This window comes from Mauremys mutica, chromosome 2 (assembly GCF_020497125.1).
Source record: "Mauremys mutica isolate MM-2020 ecotype Southern chromosome 2, ASM2049712v1, whole genome shotgun sequence".
Taxonomy (NCBI): domain Eukaryota; kingdom Metazoa; phylum Chordata; order Testudines; family Geoemydidae; genus Mauremys; species Mauremys mutica.
The window spans coordinates 239,415,136-239,437,800 of record NC_059073.1 but is presented as its reverse complement, the minus strand read 5'-3'; the positions used below and the strand labels follow the sequence as shown (position 1 = coordinate 239,437,800).

General features: G+C 38.1%; 1 protein-coding gene and 1 long non-coding RNA gene across 2 annotated transcripts in view; one reads left to right on the top strand and one right to left on the bottom strand.

Annotated features, from left to right (window-relative positions):
* The first annotated feature begins 1,019 nt into the window (after positions 1–1,019).
* LOC123362950 lies at positions 1,020–7,070 on the top strand. The gene is made up of 3 exons (XR_006576656.1): positions 1,020–1,121; positions 5,593–5,679; positions 7,048–7,070. It is a non-coding gene; the product is annotated as an uncharacterized LOC123362950 (long non-coding RNA).
* A 406-nt stretch (positions 7,071–7,476) lies between these two features.
* The window catches only part of SNX13 (sorting nexin 13), a 165,858-nt gene continuing 150,669 nt past the window's right edge, over positions 7,477–22,665 (bottom strand). Inside the window, exons 23-26 of the mRNA XM_045006178.1 lie at positions 20,245–20,390; positions 14,799–14,867; positions 12,412–12,524; positions 7,477–11,157 (exon numbers count right to left, since the gene is read on the bottom strand). Coding sequence (XP_044862113.1) covers positions 10,910–11,157; positions 12,412–12,524; positions 14,799–14,867; positions 20,245–20,390 — 576 coding nt within the window. The 3' untranslated portion in view covers positions 7,477–10,909. The remainder of the gene's footprint in view (positions 11,158–12,411; positions 12,525–14,798; positions 14,868–20,244; positions 20,391–22,665) is intronic.

Sequence of the window (22,665 nt, the reverse complement as noted above, 5' to 3'; positions counted from 1 at the left end):
TGCAACCCAAAATGTGTGTGGGTTGGGGTTTTGGGGGGGGGCAGAAAGGGGGGAAATCAATCAAGAAATACTTAATCTTGAATATTTTTCTGATGTAGAATATGTCTAACAGAACCATAATAACATTGCTGAAAAAACTAGGAACTCTATTGACCTAAAATTTCTGACTCAGCAAGTGTTAGCCTCAAATACTTGAACTCAGTGCTTGTAGATCCTAATTCTGTTTCATATTAGTGGTGGGCAAACCTCAAAAGATTTAGAAGATCAGTAAAGAATCCGAAAGTTCGGTAATTTGTCTGACCCATTTCATACTACTTGGAGCCTGTGAATTTAAGCTTGAATTCTGTCTCCTATAGATTTTTCTGCATTACAGTGTTTCAGCTAGAACAAGGGCAAGCAAATGCCCCTCCAAGATCATTTTCAATGCCAAGAAAGATCCAGTTTGAATTTGGGGCAAAGGTTTGGGTCCATTATTTCACAAACCCACCCCTAACAACATCTTATTCTACATGTCTCCCTCCGTCACATATACAAAACCTCACAACAGATTTGATTCAGGTTGTGGATAGCCAGGTTAATTTAGACTCTTTACCCAATGGGTTCAATTCTTTCCTGTTTTGAGGAAATGTCATGTCATGTTGTAGGTGGATTTGAAATGAACTCTGCACCCATGGGAAGGGGAAAATGCTAAGTTTGCTCTGCTTGAGTTGCTCCCAAGGTACTGGAAACACTGGGAACATCCTGTGCCAGAACCTTCACCTCCACCAAGGGCACCCAACCCATGCATCTATTGGATGTCGAAGGCCAGTGGGAAAGACATAGGTCCATTGTTGCTAGAGACAATAATGACTCTCTTAGAGTGGGCTAGGCCTTCGTCTCAGGAAACTATTGCTTGACCCTAACAGTGCAACCAAACAACATCCAGTATCTAGTGTTCAGTCATAGTGCTGAGATGAGAATGGTATGGGGGTTACACGCATCACAATGGTGAATGTTCTCTTCCTTGCTGCAGATTACAGAAGTGGTCTGAAAAAAAGTGGAGGTACCTCATCACCCCCCAAAGCTGCCCATGCCCCTGCCCAGCATTTAATTCTGCCCCAACTGTGAAATCACATTCCCTGGTAAGTTATGCTCCCACGTCTATTCCTCTCCTTGCAGCTCCCCCTTTAATTCTGCCTCGTAGACTCGCATCTGCTCCCTCATCCCTCTCTCCCAGCCTGAGTGGACTGCAGTAGGGTCCCCCGCTTTGCTGCTTTCCAGGATGGGTGTTGCAGGAGAAGGGCAGAGGAGGCTGAGCTCTTTCTCCTTCTCCTTTCCTGCCTCTCATGAGAAGGGGGTCTGCTCCTGAGGGACCGGGAGAGCACTCTGCATACTTCCTGCAGCAGCCCTGACTCGCTGTTCATCCCCAGGAGGCAAGCAAGCAGGGAAAGAATCTAGAGGGGTTTCTCCCCCCAGGCTGTACTAAACATACACACCCCTCAGCAACCCAGGCTGCTCTTTAGAGTTTTTATTTGTTGGGGCTCAGACATCACACTTTAAACATTGGATGAAGATCAAGGCAAAGATTTTTTTTAAATGAGCAGCTGCAGTCAGTAATCCATTTGTAGGCACCAAAATAAGTGGCTTGATTTTTCTAAATAGATTTTAGCAATTAACTTTAGACACCCATTTTTGGAAACCTTGGCCAGTATTCGACCTACCTTTTCCTATTGACAACTGGTCGAGATATAGCTGACTTGCTTGCATATGTCAGCAGGAGTGAATGTATAGGCTTTGGGATGACTCTGTTCCTTCCTGCTGAGCATCCTCAAAGGGCAGTTTTGTGCAATTGTTTCTCCTCCTTAAGGACATTCTTATTTGGTCTGTCCCTTAGCCAGCACATATAGGGCTGCTAGAAGAACTAGTGAGGAAATGTGATCTATGGGGGCCTTCGGTATGCTAAACTCATTATTAATCTGACCTAATCCATCTGATTCACTTAATGTCTTACCATATATACAACTGCAATTGACATAGCTGGCTACAGTCCAGACTGGATAAAAGATCCTGGTAGGATGGAGGGAAACAACTGGAAGATGGGGCGAGGATTTCCATTGACATGGGTTGCATGTGTCCACCTTTTGTTACTCAGGTTCCCAGTTAAGGAGCCTGGCTAGATCCCCAGCTGTTGAGATGATCAGGTTAGTAGCAGTAGCCAGTTTGAGATTTTTCCCCTCAATCTGTGTCTAGCTGGGCATTTGCAAGTTTGTATACAAAGATTACTAGTGTCGATACATTTTTGTTCGCTCAGCACAGAGTATTGTAATGAATTATGCATGGAGCTGCCTCTTTAATTCATTCAGCCCATTTATTTGCAGATGTTTTCTGTTAGGAACACGTGATGCCTCTAGTGCTGGCTGCCTGTTGGTTTGGCCTTATACGCCCTAGATCACTTGGTTCTGCCAATGAGCGAGTGCCTCTCTCCCCGTGTGATACCTGCAGCAGTTTCCTCCAGCAGAGGTGCTTAGGACTGGAGGCCTCTTGGTTTATAAGAGGAGGTTAACACCTCCAAGGCTGGCTCTCTCTGGTTTCACTATTCCAGTTGGTTCAAACAACCAGGATATGCTGCAAATCCCTTCTTCTATCTTCCCCGGCTTTCAGGGAGGGAAGGATGTGATACAGATACTTGTGTATCAGATGGTCTATTGTTTAGCTCTGAGTTTCAGTTGCTGCTTGGTTATATCTGTTTCTGAGAATGCTGCTGGTTTCACTGTTTGACAGTTGTGATTCGAATATATGTCAGAAGTGTCTACGTCTTTGTAAGATGGTTCTGTTATGTTTAAGTCAAAACAACCAATACTCGTTATTGATTTTGCTAGGAAACCATCTCCTTTAATTAGCATGAGCCTGCTTTTCCTTCATAACAGAGTGGGACTTCCCAGTGTTAGAGATGGCACTAATACTCTTCCCTTTCTAGTCATTACCTTTTTGTAAGAGACAGATGACATATTATAGAATTGAGATGGGCATTGAAAAAAACAGCCTACTAATATTCACTGGCTGAATGAATTTGCTTCAGCCATCTGCAAGTCCTTTATTCACTTTCCACAAACATCTGTATGATCAAGTTTGACTGTCATGAATGCTCACAAAAGTTTCAAAATGACACGCATGACCATTTGCGTTTAATGAGAAGTATCATGTGATTGATCTCACTGATCAACCAAAACTAACCAGCTGAAACATACAGAGATCTCACTGTGATCAGTCCATTGAAATAACAATCAGGAAACAATCCACCTACTATTGACAGTAATGACTAAATTTTAAAAAATAAGGAGCCGCATATTTAACCTCATTCTGCAGGTAGAGGCTACATTCATACATCATTTAATATTTGTATTGTGGTAGCACCAAAAGAGATCAAGCATCAGAGTCTCATTGTACTAAGCACTGTGGATATGTAATAAAAATGACAGTCCTTACCCTAGAGAGTTACAATCTAGGTTATGTCAACACAGGTGGATGAGAAACTATGTCAAGCAAATTACACAGAGGTCTCAAATCATTGTCTAGCCAGGTAAATAAATTAAATTAAAATTCTTCCCTCATCCGTATTACGAAATTATTTTTAATATAGACATAAAAGTTTGATTTAGTTAAGTATTAAGAGAATTGGAGTGCTTTCTGTTTAACAATTAGACAAATAATTTAATTCTTTACATCAGTCTTCCATTTGCCAGATGGTTGTATAAGCAACTGGCAGAACAGATACCAATGGCAATGACTTTAGCCTTTGCCTGGATTAGCTTCTTACATCTAAGCATTCATTATATGACAGTGGATGCCAGTTCCGACCTTCCTATCAGGTGGACAGCCATGAAACTAGAAATTGATTCAAATGAAAACATAAGAACATAATGTCCATACTGGGTCAGACCAATAGTTCATCTAGCCCAGTATCCTGTCTTCCAACAGTGGCCAATGCCAGGTGCTTCAGAAGGAATGAACAGGGCAATTATTGAGTGATCAATCCCGTTAATCCAGTCCCAGTGTCTGGCAGTCAGAGGCTTGGTTAAATAGCTATTTAGCTCTTCAACCTTTGCACTTCCCTGTGCATCTTATGGTATTTTCTAAATTAATCTATGCACTAAGCCAGGGGTTCTCAAATTGGGGGTCGTGAGGTTATTACATGGGGAGTCGCGAGCTGTCAGCCTCCACCCCAAACCTCACTTTGGAGCCAGCATTTATAATGGTGTCAAATATATTTAAATTTTTTTTTAATTTATAAGGGAGGGGGTCACACTCAGAGGCTTGCTATGTGTATGGGGTCACCAGTACAGAAGTTTGAGAACCACTGCACTAAGCCCATTATGTTTTGTTTTCTCCAAGAATCTGTTCCTTGAACTATCAGCATTATTTACATAAATGCATAATGTACCTTTCATAGTAAGCAGTCTGTGGACCAATGGACAAACGATTCCATCATTCCACAGGGAAGAAGTTCAACTCTCTCCCCCAAACTATTAACTTACCACATCACAGGGACTTTGAGACTTCCCTAAAAGCCATAAAAAATATCTTCACGTTGAAGAGTGCTAGAGAGGTGGAGAATATTACTAGAAACAGGTTTATCAAAGCCACCTTAGTCAAAAAAGCTCAGATATCTTAAATTCCTGGTTTTATTATGGTTCCCAACTCACTGATTTTACTCTGGGACAATGTGCTGTGACTCCCTAATGAAAATCAAAAAGGGCAATTGAGCAGACACATACCTGAACCATCTGGCTGGACTCTTAGTTCTTCAAGCACCTGATGTTAAAATACCTTGCTTGCCCCACACCTCAGGAGTGGTGAGCATTGTCACTGAATATCTCCCTTTGCCCTTTTAGTAATTTCTCCCAGGCTAAAAATCTGCTGCCTTTAATCTATTCCCAAAATGTGACGTGTCTCTGTTGTCTGACTAGTTTAACGGATCAGGCACTTTTGGAAGTTAGCCGTCGTAAAACAGACTCATCTCACACATTTTGTTTCTGAAGATTCACTTGTTTCTGGAGGACTCGCACTAACTTTTCCTGGGTAGCCAGCTGCTAGTGAAATTCTCTTTCATTGGTTGCATTTACCGTTAGCAGAATGTTTGGGACATAATACCTAACAGATCCTCAGGAGGACTGGATAAAATGGAATTCTTAGGATCACTTAACAGCTACTGCCAAGTGGAGAGGGTTTTTTTTTTGTTTTTTTTTTTACACTTTGGTGTGTGGTATGTGTCTGGGACCCAATTGTTTGTTGCCCTACACTCTGCATACCAGAGTAAAATGGGTGTAAAACACGTCAGAATGATAGTATCCTACACCCACCCTGCACTTGTGTAAATGACTACACAAGGTGGAGGTCAACAGAGAATGAAGCACCTAATTTTGTCCAAGTTTTTTCTATTGTTTCTACATTAGAAATCTAAGGCCTTGTTTATCCCTGCAGGACCGCATAAGACCTGAAATCTGAGCAAGGGAGAGGGAAAGTGGATTTGTAGACAATGTTCTGCTAAATAAATAAATAGATGTTTTGTTATTTAAGCTCCTGCGACTTAGGAGAATATTCTCTTTTATAAAGATTCTAAACACCTCCATCTCCTTCACCTGAGGCTCAGAAAACTTCCACTCCAGTTCACTACTCCTCTAAGGAGTCCTCCAGCTAAAGGTTTGCCTGAAGTTTGTGTTCCTATATCTGTATCCTATATCATTTTCTCCTATGCTCTGTGCATTTGATACAGCAAAACAAGATGTCATTCAAAGTTGAGGGCACATGTGGGATCAAACTCTTAATGAACATAACAGCATTGCTAACCCACAATATTATGAATCTCATGATATTTGGGTATTGTCTTGTAGCCCTGGTAATTCTATGGGAATCTCTGCTTTCCTTTAAGCAAAGTAAATCTCTAGCTCCCATGGTTGCAATGAAAAGCTTGAAAACATGACTTCAGTGCTCCCTAAAGGCTCAAAAAAATCTGCAGGCCAATATTCCCTCTTGTCAACACTTACACTTTAAAAAAACCCTCATGTTTTTATAGCCAGTTTCATTATTTATTTTGTGCCAGACTCATGATTTTTTCAGTGTTTTGAATTGGCAATTCTGCATAAACACAGGGATTTAATTGTATAATTAAAACTATTCTTTGGAATTAAATTGTTCCCCATTCCGATCCTAAAATTATGTCAAGTGAAAACTCCAGTTAGCCCTTCCTGAAGTAGGGTATCAAAATGATTAACAAAAAATTAGTCTATGAAACTGTCATATGTGAACAATTCCTTACCTCAATGGACCATAGTAATTTTAAAAAAGCTTTGCAAGAGAAATAGTTATTGGAGATACTTAAATACTAAAGCATTGGGGAGGAAAAACTAAAATAGTACAGATGGAACGTTTCATGAAATTAAACCTTAATTAGTTTTGAAATATTTACTAAAAGTAGATTTACACTGTTTTCATTACATAAGTTAATTTCCTTTTCTCTGAGGGTTACAGCAAGAAGTTTGACGTTAGAAAAGTCAAGATAAGGGATGAGTGCATAATATAAATACCAGCTACCCTCCCTCTTTGCCAGAGATAAAAGACCATATAAATTAGACATACTATGATATCTTGGAGGGTAAAAACTAAATAAAATACAGACATATACCACCTTCATGTAGCAACTAGCAGATGCATAACTTTGTAGATTCAACAGAAGGAATATCTTTTTAAAGAAAACAATTCTTGGGCAAGTTTTTTGATTTTGAGTAACCTAAAATTATTAAAATTCTTGCTGTGAAGTATTACTACCAGTAGTGGTGGCTGAAATAAACATGCATATAAATTCCCAGTTAATGAAATCCCTGAAGTGTACATATACTCTGTAGCAAAAGTGTAAATTAGCTGAAAATAGCTACAGTAAATAGTTTACCACAGGGTAAAACAAATGATATCTTCGTGGCTTCAAGATCTCAGAACATCTTTATGATGAATGTGGAACAGCTGGAATATGTATACATAATCTCAAAGGTAACAATTGTGCTTCCGTTTCAGACTCAGCTGCTGTGAAAATAAACCCAAGGGAAAAAGCCAAAGTGTGTAAAGATTTTTTTTTCTAGTATAGGTCCAAACATGTAGAATAGTTTGAGGAAGGCCTGCAGTTATTTGTATCTCACATGGCTTTATTGCTCCAATCTTTTTATAATGCAGGTGCGAAAATGTAACTGTGACGAACTTTTTTTAAGAATTGAATCTGTACCCAGTATTTACCAATGGAAATGACTTTGCAGACTTCTTCAGTACTACCTTTTGCAATTGTAGCAAAAATATTCCTTTGGCAGATATTTACAAATTATTCAGGCTCCTAATGCTACTAGGTAAAACAGTACTGAGTAGTGAGTTTTCAGACCTGACGTGATATAATGTTCATTTTCTGATGGGAAAGTTATTTTGAAACAAACCAATTACAGACTCAGCAAAATATATTGTTAATTCTTTATTAGTGTAATATTTTTTCAGCTTTTCTGTTGGACAGAGCATACTGCAAACTCCAAATAAAAATTTAGAGTCCTTTGCCGTTCAGTAAAAATGACCATCACATTCTGATTCATGTTCTTGTTAGCCAAAAGGAGGGGAGAGGAATATCATTAGAACAATTAGGCACACATCTGACACTTACTGTACAATGATATGCACAAGTCATTTATTACAGCTATATTCATAAGATGTGCTCTTTACATTTTCCCTTGTACTATACGAGCCATGCTCAGTTGAGCAAAGATCACTGATAACAAGAGAGATTACAAGGAGTGTCAAACAAGACTTTTAAAACAAGTCCTTAAATAAACGGATGCAACCACAACAGACTAAGTTGTTGGGTTAAGGAGACAACTTAACCTAGACCTTGGAACATTAAAAATGCATTTATTTTACAATTATTCAAATACACATGCATTAAATGAAAATATTGCACAAAATTAAAATTTAGATTGTGGAATTTTTTTTTACTTCTTAAAAAATTTGGTACACATTCTGGTAGCATTAAAGTTAACTGTTTTGTTCTAGCAAACACCAGCAACACAAGCTTAAAATGAATCAACTGAAATGTTCAACTGTTCATTTTCTCTTAAAAATAATTAAGGCTAAAATAAGTGCATTTGTTGGACAATGGCACAATTATTTTCAGCGGCTAGTAGCAGCTCGCAAATGCTAGGAGATAGACCTAGCCAGTTAAGTGCAGTATTTTAACATTCAATTTTGGGGCATTTACAGGGTAATATATCACATAGATTGGCAGGGTTGATTATTTTAAATGGTCAACATGTAAACCATTTAAACACACAAACATTGATAAAAATTATTTATCTTTGATGGTTCCTGCCTACAGTTAAGAACCACATTCTGAAATAAAATAGTAGAAGACCAAAGCCGTGTGTGTATGTGTATATATATATATATATATATGTATATGCAGTAAGTGCATTAAGTGTAATGACTTTATTAAGTCTGGTACATAATGTACAATTCATGTTCCTGCAGATGTATGTACCAAGTAATTGTAAAATCTCCTACAATATGAGCACGACCATTGTTCTTCCAGAAGTCTTGCCTGGGTGCCCGTAGAGAAGAGGCACCACAAATTTCACAGACTACCATATTATCTTTCTGATTTCAAAGTACTATATGTAATTATTAAGTGATTTACAAATGTAACTCAAAAATAAAAATAATTATATAACCATACCAAATTCTAAGGTCTCTTTTCTAGTCTGTATTTACGTACATCACCTTCCAATAGCTGATGTATTGTGTGGAGCATCAAACATAAAGCCTGAATGATATCTTGTCCTTTAGATTTCAAATACGCTGATACATACTGACATAGGGATAAGATTTAGACTGACATGTAAGCAACAGGAATTTCAATCATGGCCATATCTATTACCTTATATAAAAATGTGAGGAAAAATGGTTAATTCCAACAGCACTTAATTACTATGTTTCTTTAGAACCTGGTGAAATATACATAGATGGGGCAATGGGGAAGGAATCTTCCACATGTGCTGTCTTTGCCTTCCTGGAAATCATAAGGGAAGGGACTTAATTTACAGTATGTAGATCTGCAAAAAAGAAAAACAAGTGCACTTGAGCACATGTATACCATAGGACAAATGTCAGTGATACCCACTACAAGAGAAATATGATGAAAAAAATATGATTGGAATCTAAGAGAAAAAAGAAAATCAGTATGGAAACTTGATCTGTTTTGATTCCAGATCCAACTCTTGAGGGCCTGTTTGGATCCTCCCCTCCGAATGCTCCCGTAAAAGTCCCCTTCTCCATCCCTCAGACAATGGAACCATCTTTTGTTCTCATCTGGGTGTGAGTTGCTACTTGAGAACCTTGGTTCAGTGATCCATTAAATATCCTATTTAAAAGATTAGTATTTAGAAAATATTTTTTAACATTTTAAAAAATGGAAAATAGACAATGGAGTGTGTATGTTTCCCATCCTTTGCCCTAGATGGTGGAGCTCAAGACAGAAGGGGAGTCCAAATAGGAGGATGCAAACTCTGCCATATACTAAGGCCAAATAAGTGTAATTAATCTTTATTCTTAATCAGACATTAATTTTTATGGAAGTAAATGGATAGACTTGGGGCCTTTGTGTAGAATAGGTTTATTTATTAAAAATTTACATTATGCAAAAAATAAAAAAGATTGTTATTTAAAAAAATATTGTAGTTGTGTTTCCTTTTTCTATTTTCATATATACATTGTGATGCATTCAGGAATTTCCAAATGTTTGCACATGACTGTTTAATGAAGTCTCTAGAGGAATCTTGTGTAAGTCAGGCACCAAGAAATTCTAGCAACTTTTCATGTGAGGGGTACATAGCTATCCTAGGGCTATTTTAAATGAAGTACAGTGGGCTTTTAAAAACAATTCTTAGTTTTATTGGGAAAAGTAGTGTGCAACTTGCTTTTTTCACTGCACATTTCTACTCTTTTAGTGTGGTGTCTATCTTGCTTGGAGCATGTATCCCATCCTTCTGTCACTGCCACCCTATTTGAGATATGCTTCAAAGATTATACCAATTGCACAATTTCAATATTGTATGCACCTTTTCCATTTAAATTGCATGCAAACTGTATGCCATGTGCCATAAGAACAGAAGAGGGCCCTTCAAGTTACAAATTCATCAGACTAAAGGGTCCATTATTTTTTACTGCACCTCTGCCTTGCACCACTGAATAACAAAACCAACCAAGGTACAATGTTAGTTTATTTTGAAAAAATAAACGAAGGTGAAGTTAATTGAGGTGTAAAAGCCATGTTAGCTCAACCTCTACTTAGTGAATGTACTTTTTGGGACATACTGTAATGCTTTTTTTCCAGAACCAGCTGTTTCAAAGACTTCTATTCCTGTTAGCTGAGCCTTTACACGAATGCTGATCAAGACCCACAATGCCTCAACAATCATAATGCAAAACAAACCCCACTTGATTCTCACACATTGCACAATCTCCCAATGGTAAACTAGCCAAATCCCTCATTGTCACTGTAGTTGTGCTTTGCTTAGCCCTCAGCAAATACAGCCTGGCACTTTTCATTGCTTGCAATCACCGATTCAGTCAGGAATGGAAGAAACTGATACTCCTTACATAACTGGCCAATATTCTTCTCAATGTTGCATGAAGATCCACCAAATCATTTGAGACACAAATCCCTTTGTGGTAGTGGTTGCAATATAAGTGAGGATGAAAAGATCCACATGTCTTATGGATGTATTAATAATCTAATATGTGACACTAAAAGACTGGTGCAGAAACAACAGCATGTGAGTTTTAAGCCCCAGAGAATATGCCTTTGCCACTAGTCCTGGATGAAACACCAGCTTAATAGTTTGGAGTGTCACCTTTTCTGTAAGGAAGGCGCTTGAGTAGATTGTAGTCTCTGCTTGTATCTCTGCATCTGCTCTGACCGTGAATGCAGTTTGCTGAAGAGCTCATGGAATTTATATTGTGGAAATAAGGTTTCCAGGAAGCCCTCCAGAAAGACATATACCATTCTCTTATTTAGTTGAGTGTGCTGAAACATTTCAAAGACCCGAAGAATGCCTTTCCGTGTTGTCTCAGCACCTATGATGTGCTTCAGTTCATCTACACAAATGACAAGAGTTATAAAGTAGTTTTATACATATTTTAAGTACATATAGGTTAACTAATAGGAAAGGTAGAACTCCTTGTAAATCAACCATTGCAATATTGAGACAGAATCTTATAGAAAAGGTTTTAAAAGGAATGCAGCTTGGAGGCAAAAAAAAATTAGAACTAGAATAAAACAGCACCATAAAGAAAAAAGTTGTTTCATTACAGTAGTACAGATCTCTGAATATAACGTGCAATTTTATTTACTGGTCATACTTATGCAAAACAATGTTGTTATACATTTTACTGTTCCTTGGTATCTACATGCAGTACGCAAGTCCAAGACTTAAAAATTAAATCTTTAGTTTAAATTAATACTGAACTAATTCTAAGAGAAATCTCAAACTGTCAGACTAAACCAAAAATATTCAATCTTATGATAATCAGTTAAAGATATGGGTTTAAATCAGAGGTGGGCAAACTACGGCCCGTGGGCCACATCCTGCCTGCGGGGCCGTCTTGCCTGGCCCCTGAGCTCCCAGCCAGGGATGCTAGTCCCCGGCCCCTCCCCTGCTGTCCCCCCAGACCAGCCGCCTCATTTCGCCAGTGCTCTGGCCCGCTGCTCCTGCTGGGCAGAGCAGCAGCATGGCTGGCTCTGGCATGGTAAGGGGGCGGAGGATCCCAGGGGGGCAGTCAGGGGACAGGGAACAGGGGGCGGTTGGATGGGGCGGAGGTTTAGGAGGGGTGGGTGGGTCAGGGGATGGGGAATGGGGGTGGGAGTTGGATAGGTGTGGGAGTCCCAGGGGGCCTGTCGGGGCAGGGGTGTGGATAGGGGTTGGGGCAGTCAGGGAGCACGGGGGGTTGCCTAGGGCGGTGGGGTCCATGGGGGGCGGTTATGGGTGGAGGGTCCCAGAGGGGACGATCAGGGGACAAGGAGCTGTGGGGGGTTGGATGGGTCGGGGGTTCTGAGGGGGGCAGTCAGGGGGCGGGATGTGGGAGGGGGCCAGGCTGTTTGGGGAGGCACAGACTTCCCTACCCGGCCCTCCATACAGTTTTGAAACCCTGATGTATCCCTTGGGCCAAAAAGTTTGCCCACCCCTGGTTTAAATAGACATTTAATTACTCCATGGATATTAATTTCAGTACTTTAGCTTCTTTCACTTTTAAATAAAGATTGGGACCCCCCTACTTCAACTTTAGTAACAATATAAAATCCAATAATGTACAATACTAGTAAAAATATTAAAATATTCAAAGCTCAGTCACCTGGCATTATCTCCAGTAGTTTAGTTTTCCCTGCCACTCTTGTTCGCATTCTAATATCTTTGTCTCTGCGTGGAACAGTTTCTGCTAAAATGCCATTGGGCCAAAAGGCATCTCTGTAACAAATACAAAAACAAGCCTATCAAAACAAGTTCTTTAAAAAAATTTATCCAATTTTTAAACTCTGTGAGCTATCTCATAGCATAAGGTGAACAAACTGAAGGCATTCAGAGATTACGTTGACATGCACAAATCTTTAATACTCAAAATGCTTTTGTTAATCATTTGAGGTGTATTTCAGAACTGGTAGAAGAAGGAAATAAGAATTTCTTGCTTGTCAATTCTTTTTTTAAAAAGGAACATAACTCAGCAATGTTACTAACAGTTGCATACTACTTTCTAAGTACTCCAGTATGGGAGTCTGTTGCTTGAGCCTCGTGGGGAAATTTACACACCACACCTTTTCTGCCAAAAACATCCAAATACATCTGAAATTGTTAGCCATACGTAACTTGTCTACAAATCACTTTCTATCAATAAGTCTCTCTCTCTTTTAATAACAACGTAGGCTCAAATTTTTTGGTAGTAAGATTCAAGATGACAACTTGCTTTGGAATGTTTGATCTGTGTGACAACAGTGCTGCTTGCATTTTTTACTTTTAAAAAGGGTCCAAACATTGGGCTTCCCCCCCCCCCCAACACAATTAAAGGACATATAGACTGAGTATTCTTAATTGGACAATTCAAGCAGAGAAATGAGGAAAATTTAGACAACCCCTGTTCTCCTATCAATGAAAACTGCCTTAAAATTTTGTCTATTAATAACTTTTTAGTTTCAAACATGTACATTATTTAAGGAAACGTATGGACTGAAAGTTCCAGTCTCTGCAATTGTCTGGCTAGCCAATCTGCCTTTACTCTATCTAGTCTATTTGCAATTGCTCTGTTGGATAAATGACAAACACTGAAGTTACTTATTTGGAACTACTGTTTTGGAAAGGTATTCAACAGAGTCTCCCACTTGGGCCCACGCCATATATTAATGACTAGAGTCAGAACAATGTAAAACCCACATTTTGAGCTCTTACTTTGCTGGCAAAGCAGTTTCAATTTGATACATAACTCCACTCATCCACATAAAACATGGATCATAGTCTGGAGATCTATTCTACCTTTGGAGAAACTATGAAATTTACTCAGTAATTCCAGTGAGAGATGAAACCTCTGCAACATCCTCACATATAGTCTTGTCCATATCTATACAGACTGGAAGAGTGCCCAGAAGACTAATGTCACAGACCCTTTGTTATGGGGTCTGTTAGTACTACCCTTTGCATCTTTAGGTATTTCTCTCTTCAGATGAAAATACCTGTCAGATATCCATCTTCTTGGCTAAATAGGCAATCTTGTGAACCATGTTTCTCAAGAGCATAGCCTACTTATTTTATGACTATTTTAGCGCGTTCTTGACGCTTCTACAAGGACAGCATTCTAAAAGTGATGTAGTACAAACAGTTCCCTTTAGCTCATACTTTTTTTAAAAACTGATGATTACTCGATGGGGTGAAAGTTCCAAAAGAAAGTTCAAGTGTTACAAATGTATAGACCAGGGTAGGCAACCTATGGCACGCATGCCAAAGGCAGCACGCAAGCTGATTTTCAATGGCACTCACACTGCCCGGGTCCTGGCCACCGGTCCGTTGGACTCTGCATTTTATTTTAATTTTAAATGAAGCTTCTTAAACATTTAAAAAACCTTATTTACTTTATATACAACAATAGTTTAGTTATATGTTATAGAACTTATAGAAAGAGACCTTCTAAAAACGTTAAAATGTATTATTGGCACGCGAAACCTTAAATTAGAGTGAATAAATGAAGACTTGGCACACCACTTCTGAAAGGTTGCCGACCCCTGGTATAGACAAATATTAGTAATAACCTGTAGCAAGTTTTTAACTACAGTAATTGTTGCTGCTCCTGCTACAGCATATTATACACTTGCATGAACAAAAACAAGCCACTTCACTCATCATTGGAATGAAACTTAACTACTGTTTAAAAGTATACAACAATTTTGCAACAGTTTAGAACAGGTACTGAATAACTTACTCCTTTCCAAAAAAGAAAAATTTAAAAAGAGACTAGCCACAGAATATTCTCTGTTCAAGTAATGAATAATTTATATATCCTAAAGCAGGATATAAACTACCTATCTGAATCTCGTATAGAGGCAAAATTTCTGGTGTGAAGTGGACTTACTGTCTCTGACAGCTTAAACTGATTCCACTGCTAAGGCAGAAGGACAATCATTAAATATCAGTTGGCCTACGCGGGTATCAGTTTATATACTTTTTCAATAAAAAAGATATATATATATATAAACACACCTGAAGCGTTTCACTGCATCTGCTACTTGCTCAGGAGACGTCATCGAATCAACATGATCAACTATTTTTCTAAAATCAAAGTGAGACGAATCAGTGATCTCTCTCATTTTACTTTTCAAAGGGCATCAGGAAGCAGAGTTCTTTAAGTAAAGAGTGCTTTAAAGTAGTTAAAACTTCAAACAATATTCAAGAAAAACAAAAAAGTGCATCATCTCTCCTTTTCATCATTCCACAGATAATTATATCAAGTTATCACACCAGAAAGCCTAGTGTTCATTCTCAGTAAGGTTTAAATTCATCCACTTCCTTCCTCGTTTTGAGTACTTCCAAAGTTAAATATGTTTACCCCAACAGAAGTAGGAAAGAAAAAGGTTGAAGAAAGGTGGAGAACAGAAGAAGCCTACAACCCAGATTGCCATTAGGTAGTTTACCTTCTTTCCCATTCTACAAACAGAACATTAGATCATTACATTATATTGATGCAGAAAAGAGAGCAATTAAAGAATTTTCAATTTTCAGCCACTCGATATTATACCTTTGTTTGCTAGACTGAAGAGACCATTATCAAATTTCTGTTTCCCATAAAGGTATCTATGGACTGCAATCAAGACACCCCTTAGACTCAAGGAGCTCAATCTATTTATCTTATCAAGAGAAGGCTATCTATATTAAGGCATGTTTTCTAATCCTTAAATCATTGCCGTGGCTTTTCTCTGAATCCTCTCAAATGTATCAACATCCTTCTCTACTATTACTCGAAATTCCTGTTTAGGTATCCAAGGATAACATTAGTCCAATTGGCCACACCATCTGACTGGGAGCTCATGTTCAGCAGACTATCCACCATAACCCCAAAGTCTTCTTCAGAGTCACTGCTTCCCAGGATAGAGTCCCAATTATGCAAGCATGGCCTACATTCTTTGTTCCTAGATGTTTACATTTGCACACATTGTTTGCTTGTGCCCAGTTTACAAAACGTCCAGATTGCTCTGTATCAGCGACCCATTATCTTCATTATTGCCCCTTCCCCCAATTTTTATGTCATCTGCAAACAATCAGTGATGATTTTCCATTTTCTTCCAGATCATTGATTAAAAATGTTAAATAGCATATGGCCAAGAACCACACCCATTCAATGATCATTCACATTTACAATTACACGTTGAGACCTTTCAATTAGCCAGCTTTAAACTACTGGTTTTAATTTGTGTTATATTAATTTTGTATTGTTCTAGTTTAATCAAAATGTTGTGAAGTACCAAGTCAAATCTTTACAGAAGTCTATTACATCAGCCAAACTAGTAATCTCACCAAAAAATAGACACGTTCTATTTTCCATAAACCCAAATTGTTTTGCATTAATTATATTACCCTCCTTTAATTTTTTTATTTATCAAATCCCATATCAGGTGCTTCATTATCTTGTCTGGGATAGACGTCAGACTGACAGGCCTATGAATACACCTAGATCATCCCGTTTACCCTTTTTAAAATAATGCCACATTAGCTTTTTTAGTCTTCTGGATCTTCCCCATTGTTCCAAGACTTACTAAAAATCAACATTGACCATCCAGAAAGCTCTTCAGCAAGGTCTTTAAATACTCTTGGATGCAAGTTCCCTGCACCTCCTTATTTATTAAAAAGTGTCTAATTTAGTAGCTGCTGTTTAACATCCTCCTAAAATACCAATGGAATGGAAAGCGTGTTATCATACAGTATGACTTCATCTGGCTTGTTTCCAGAACAAAAATATGTATTGAACAATTCTGACTCTTCTCCATTAGTAATAATTCCCCCATTTCCATCTAGTAATTAACTCATACCATTGTTAGGATTTTCTTGTTCCTAATATACTTAAACTCCTTATCATCTTTAACTCTGTTAGCCACAGATATCTCCTTGTGTCCTTTTGCTTACTTTACCAATTTTCTACAATTCCTAGTTTCTGATTTATTTTCATTACTATCAACTTCCCCTTTCTTCCATTTGTTATAAATTCTTTTTAATGTTTTATAGCTGCCTTCCATTCCCTTCTAAACCTGGTTCGTTTTAACCAATACAGCCTTCTTTCTTGATTGTAGGACTGTGGCTTTTAAAGTGTCCTTAAACAATTCCCAATCATCAATTAAATTTTTCTGATTAAATTCTTCCTCCCAAATTGATTTGGCTTAATTATTTTCAGCTTTGCGAAATTGGCCCCTTTAAAGCAGTGGTTTTCAACCAGGGATCCAGGGCCCCCCGGAGGGCTGTGAGCAGGGTTCAGGGGGGCTGCAGGGCAGGCCCAGTATTAGACTCGCTAGGGCCCAGGGCAGAAAGCCGAAGCCCTGCCGTGTGGGGCCGAAGCCCTGCCGTGTGGGGCCGAAGCCCTGCCGTGTGGGGCCGAAGCCGAAGCCTGATCAATATAGCTTCACAGGAGCCATTGTGGCATAGGGCCCAGGCTATTGCCCAGTTTGCTACCCCCTAATGCCTGCCTTGGCTTTTATATGCAGAAAAATGGTTGTTGTGACACAGTTAGGCCATGGAGTTTTTGTAGCATGTTGGGGGCAGCTTCCCGCCCCTCTCCCCCCACATATTATAGGCAGGACACGGAAACAAATAATACCAGTTTTAATAGAGTGCCACTCCTCTTTCCCTTTTGCTCACTCAATCCTTTTAAATTAGATTATAGTGATTGATTTTAACATTCCAGTCATGTGAATCATCTTACCAGGTTTCAATAATACCAACTACATTTAATTTATGCTCACAAATGAGCAACTTCTATTCCTCTTTTTCGCTATCCAGGCTCCTAGGTTTGGTGCCCAAGCAATTAAAATTTTTCTTTTCTTTGTGTTCTGTGATTCCTTAATTAATTTTGTTCTCAGCATTTCAATTTTGTAATGAGTGTTCATATCTCCCCCTTTCTTCTTCTTTACCACACTTCTGAGTTCACTGAAGTCATCTTATCTGCAAGATATCCTGCGACATAGTGTCAATAATGTTGATATGAACCATCAGTAATGGATCCTTGCTGGTCGACTTCAAAAGCCTATCCTATCATAACTCCAGGAATGCAGCAAACCATCCTATAGTCCACCTCTGCCTTGCAGAATGTGCTTCCAATTCTTCTGAGTACTGAATCCCCAACAAGGATAATTTGTGTTGCTTAGATGGTTGGTGATCTCTGTGGGCAAGCTTAATTTTCTTACAGATTTTCATCCATGTCCCCCCATCTCTCTCCATTTCCTTGGATCAGCTGGATTTTGAGAGATACACTGCAGAGTTTCTACACTGAGCTGGCCACTATGGAATTGGAGAGTGCAAAATCAGAAAGGAGGTTTGGCAGTTTATAACCACCAGAGGCCAGAGGTCAAGGTGGCATGCTATAAAGCTGGAGACAGATGAGATGGCAGGCTGTGGCCACCAGAGAGAAGGTAATCAGGATGATTCCACACAGCTAGAAGGGTCCAACTGATTCTAGCTGTGTGAAATTCCTCCTGGTCCTCTTCTCTGGTGGCCACTGCTTGCCATCCTCATCTGTCTGGAGTTGCATAGAATGCCACCTTGACCCCTTGCTTCTGGTGGTTATGAACTGCCCAATCTTGTACCTGGGAGCTAACTCATCAGCTTCTCTGATTCTCAGTAGCATTTCTATTTCACCTTCCAATCCAAGAATCTTTTCTTCCATTATAACCACCAACTTCATACAGAGAAAGTACCTCCTGGCTTCAGGCACACAAGAAAATATGGTACATCTGTTGCAGGTCACCACCACTGTTCCATTGTTGGCCATTGTGGAATCATACATAGAGCTGTAACTGGAAGGAAAGCCTCACACGGTCCCTCTCCAAACTTCCTCTGAAACTCTCCTTTTATCTGCCTTTGTTTGCAGCTCTCAAGTTTGCCTAGCAAGTGATTTTTTATATTAAGTCTCCCTGTTTAGCTCAGCTCCGCTCCATAACACCAGGGTGTGATTAACCACTCAGACTTCAAACAGCAGGGCTGATCAAAGGTCCAAGGGTCAAAGCACACAGCCCTTACCAAGGCATCAACACACCTGTCTCAGCTGCTTAATCAGGGGCCCCCGCCCCTGATTAAGCAGCTGAGAGGCAGAGAACAAACATCACTCACCAAGTCCTGCTACCTCCAAGCACATAAAAATATTTGGAGATAGCTATAGTCTCCTTTCTAGCTGAAGAGGGTAAGTGAAGTTATACCTTATACAAGATTAATAATTTACAATTTGCTTCTGGGTGGATTCATGGAATTATGTAACAGTGTTCTATTAGTGGGGTGGGGAAATGGGAGATTAGAATAGTGCTACTTCCCCCCCAATCTTTGAAACCATTTGCGAGACAGAATACGGATTAAACAGAACTGCATTTGTCTCTAAAGTGATTATGCTTTTTAAAAGAAGTATAACAGTTCATGTACATTTTAATGTAATTATAAATCAAAAGTCTTGATGGTCTTAAATAAACTGCTTAAAATGCTGAAATAGAAAAACTAATACAGTAAGTTCCCATATCATTACTTATTAGAGCTAACAGGGAAAGTTTTGCCATCCCACAAAAATTGGACATTTTCCCATCTCAAATCAGACGAAAAGTCAAAATCTCATACTTTCATGATTGGAAAATCTAAAAACATTTTCAGTTTGGGCCAAAACATTTTGTTTCTATAATTTCTCAATACTTTGTTTTGACTTCAACCATTTAATTGTTTTCCTATATTAAATTTTTCCTATATTAATTTTTTAATGAACAGTCACTTAATATGGGAAAACTGGATTTTTTTCATTTTGAAAGCATCAAAATGAAATGTTAATTATGATTTATTTTTCCAAAAAAACGGTGAGTCCCAAAGTTTATCAAAACTACCCCTTTCTCATGAAAAGTTTGGGCTTTAACAAATCAGCATTTTCCAACAAAAAACATCTTGTTGACACCAGTTCTAATACATACAGTATAACTATGTACAATACATCCAGTCTGGTAGATTGTAGGGCTTCAGTTTTATGACCATTTGATTGACTCAAGTGTTTAATAGTGCAAGAAGTAATAAATCTTATAAACAGTTGCACACTATAAAAAGTAAAGTTTACAGAAAGCTTACACAATGTCAACATTAGTTGATAGTTGCATATGTTAATATAATGAATTCATACTTCTGTAAGAGCTTATATTTTCTTGGAAATTACAAATTTTTAGAGAAGTTTAAATAAGATGCATTCCATGTCTTATGCAACAGACACTAAAAATGACCTTTTAAAAAATGTTTCCATCTCATTCCATCTTTAACGATTTGTTTATAATCTCAGAAAGAAAAAACTGCATTCAAGCAGTGAGCTTACATTTGCAGATGCACAATGATTAGAACATTACAATTAAGTAATAGAGGATAATTTTCTAGACATGATTCACAAACTCTCATACAGCTATTGAGCATGAATTAAAAACCCTGGTACCTATTGATTGTGTCTCCATATGTTGCTCTAATAAGCTGTTGAAGTAGATTTTTTATATTTCTTCTTAACCACTGATTTCTCTCCTTTAAATCAAAGACTTCATCCATAAGCAGCAGCATTACTCTAAGAGGGATATTGTCATCCACCTAGACATGTAGAGTAAAAGGCAAAGTATAAACAGAAAACCTGTATTCCAGCTCAGGCAATTAAGGTAGCATCTACCACAATTGTTCAAGTTAAGAGTCTTAGTGCTTCCACACTAAGTCACATGCACTGTCTTTCTGAAAGAAGTCAATAATTAAGAGTTTCCTATGGTCTGAAATCTCTCGTTCCCAGGATGGAATCATTCATGGCTTTTAATTTTGAAATTAAACTAGGTTTAAGTATGGTCTCTTAAAAATATGTCCTGAAACAGAATCTACTGCATTACTGAGACCAGGATGGTAGAGTTCAGAAACAGATTCAGAAGGTGGCAGCAGTATCACTTAGAGGGGTTTCTTATTCTTCTCTTCTTCAGATAGCAACAGTGCTTCCAAGAGCGGAGCTAATGGGAAACTCAAGGGGTGGCTTTTGTCTGGATACCCTTTCTTTTGAATGCAGCAGTAGCAAGAGTAGCTCTGAAAGGAAGGTGACCAATTGCAGACCACTCTTCCATTGCTACAGAACCCAAACTTTTATGCTTTGAGTTCAACCTGAGCCTGATGCAGAAGTAAGCTGTCTGTGTTAGATGATTCTACGGGACCTGTGTTTTTAACTTAGCAGTGGTGGGGAGAGAGAAAGTTCTGTTGTCTTCAAATGCTTCACTGTGGTTCTGTAGTAAAAATTGTTTATTTTTAAAAGTTGCATAGGCTGCTATTTTACAGTGACACTATATTTACAGAGATATTGCAGAAAGATTTATAGCTCCAAATACTAGATATTTAACTTAAGAGGCTATTGTGAAATTGCGGTAACTGTTAATCTTTATATTGATTTTTTCAATGTTTATCTTAGCATTTTATATTAATATCCATCCATCACTCTAATATCTGACCACGTCAAAAACAATCTGAAAAATCTGATAGCAAATGTCTCTTTATAGGTGAGCAGTAGGGTCTGTTATCCATGTGTTGTATGTTACATATACCAAAATATAAGTTTACAGATTGACTGACACTGTTAGGTAAATAACTTCATTTTCATCAAATACATTTACATGTAAGACAATAACTTATCTAGGGCAGCCATTTCAATATATTAAATCAACTCATGCTAGATTGTGAATCAGCTAGAAGTGGTTATTAAAAAACAAAAGAAATCCACACACAAATATTAACTGAGTTTCTTGGTTTTTATGCCACTTAGTATTGTTTTAACAAACCTGTACCCACACGAAACATAGGAAAAGTCTAAGAAAACTTATTGAGCCCTCTGTAAATCTCTGATGTAAGGGGTGAATTCACTTTGCTTCAGGCAAAAATTTCAAACTAAGCATACTATTCAGTCACATTTAAATATCTTACAGTAAGGCTTTACTCTAAAAAGTGACTAAAATGGAATCTACTTCCTTAACTGATATTACAACATTACTATATTTTACTCCTGTAAGAGTCAATTTCAGAGTCAATATAACTATGGGAAAAGTTAATTCACAAGGTTCTAACTTCAGAGACAAACAGTTTTTACCTGTGCAACTCCATTATATTCAATGAGACAGTAAAGGTGTTTCAGAAGGCATAATTTGCCAACAATGGAGTTGCACAACTATAGCTGAGAGCAGAATTTCCACATGCAATTGGAACTAAAGCCAAGATTTGAAAAATAGTTCCCTATACTTGAACGGAGCCTAAAGGACTTGGTGCCCAATTCCTACTGAATTTCAATGGGATTTGGGCACCTAACTCCCTAAGGATCCCTTAAAAATCCCAGCCTAAATGGACATCCTTAAGTAAATGGCTAGATTTTCAAAAGTGCTCAGGATGCAGCACCAATTACTGAAGTTGGATGCTCAAAATCTGGCCACATATTTAGGAACCTAAATATAGATTTTGAAGCCTAATTTTAAGTGTCTCTTTTTAAAACTGTTAGCCTTAGTTCACAATTCTGTTACTGAGATATAGGCCAACTAAATCTTCCTTATACTATTGATTCTTTGTAATGTTAACAGAAGAGAAATGTAGTAAAATTATATTATCTAAAAGTTTAACAATGAATTTCCTGGCATTGTGTGAAGTTCAGGAAAAGTTCTAAATGTAAAATATCCTGAAATATGGTCCAAAATTCAAATGTCCAAACACTACTCTTTTAAAATGAACTTTTAAGACTAAGTAGATGCTATACTTTTTCAGAAAAGTTGAATTGCAGAAAAAGGGATGTACAGTAATTCTAACTTCTGCTCATTTTAGTGCTAAAATGGTATATATGTACTTTCTATGTTAATCT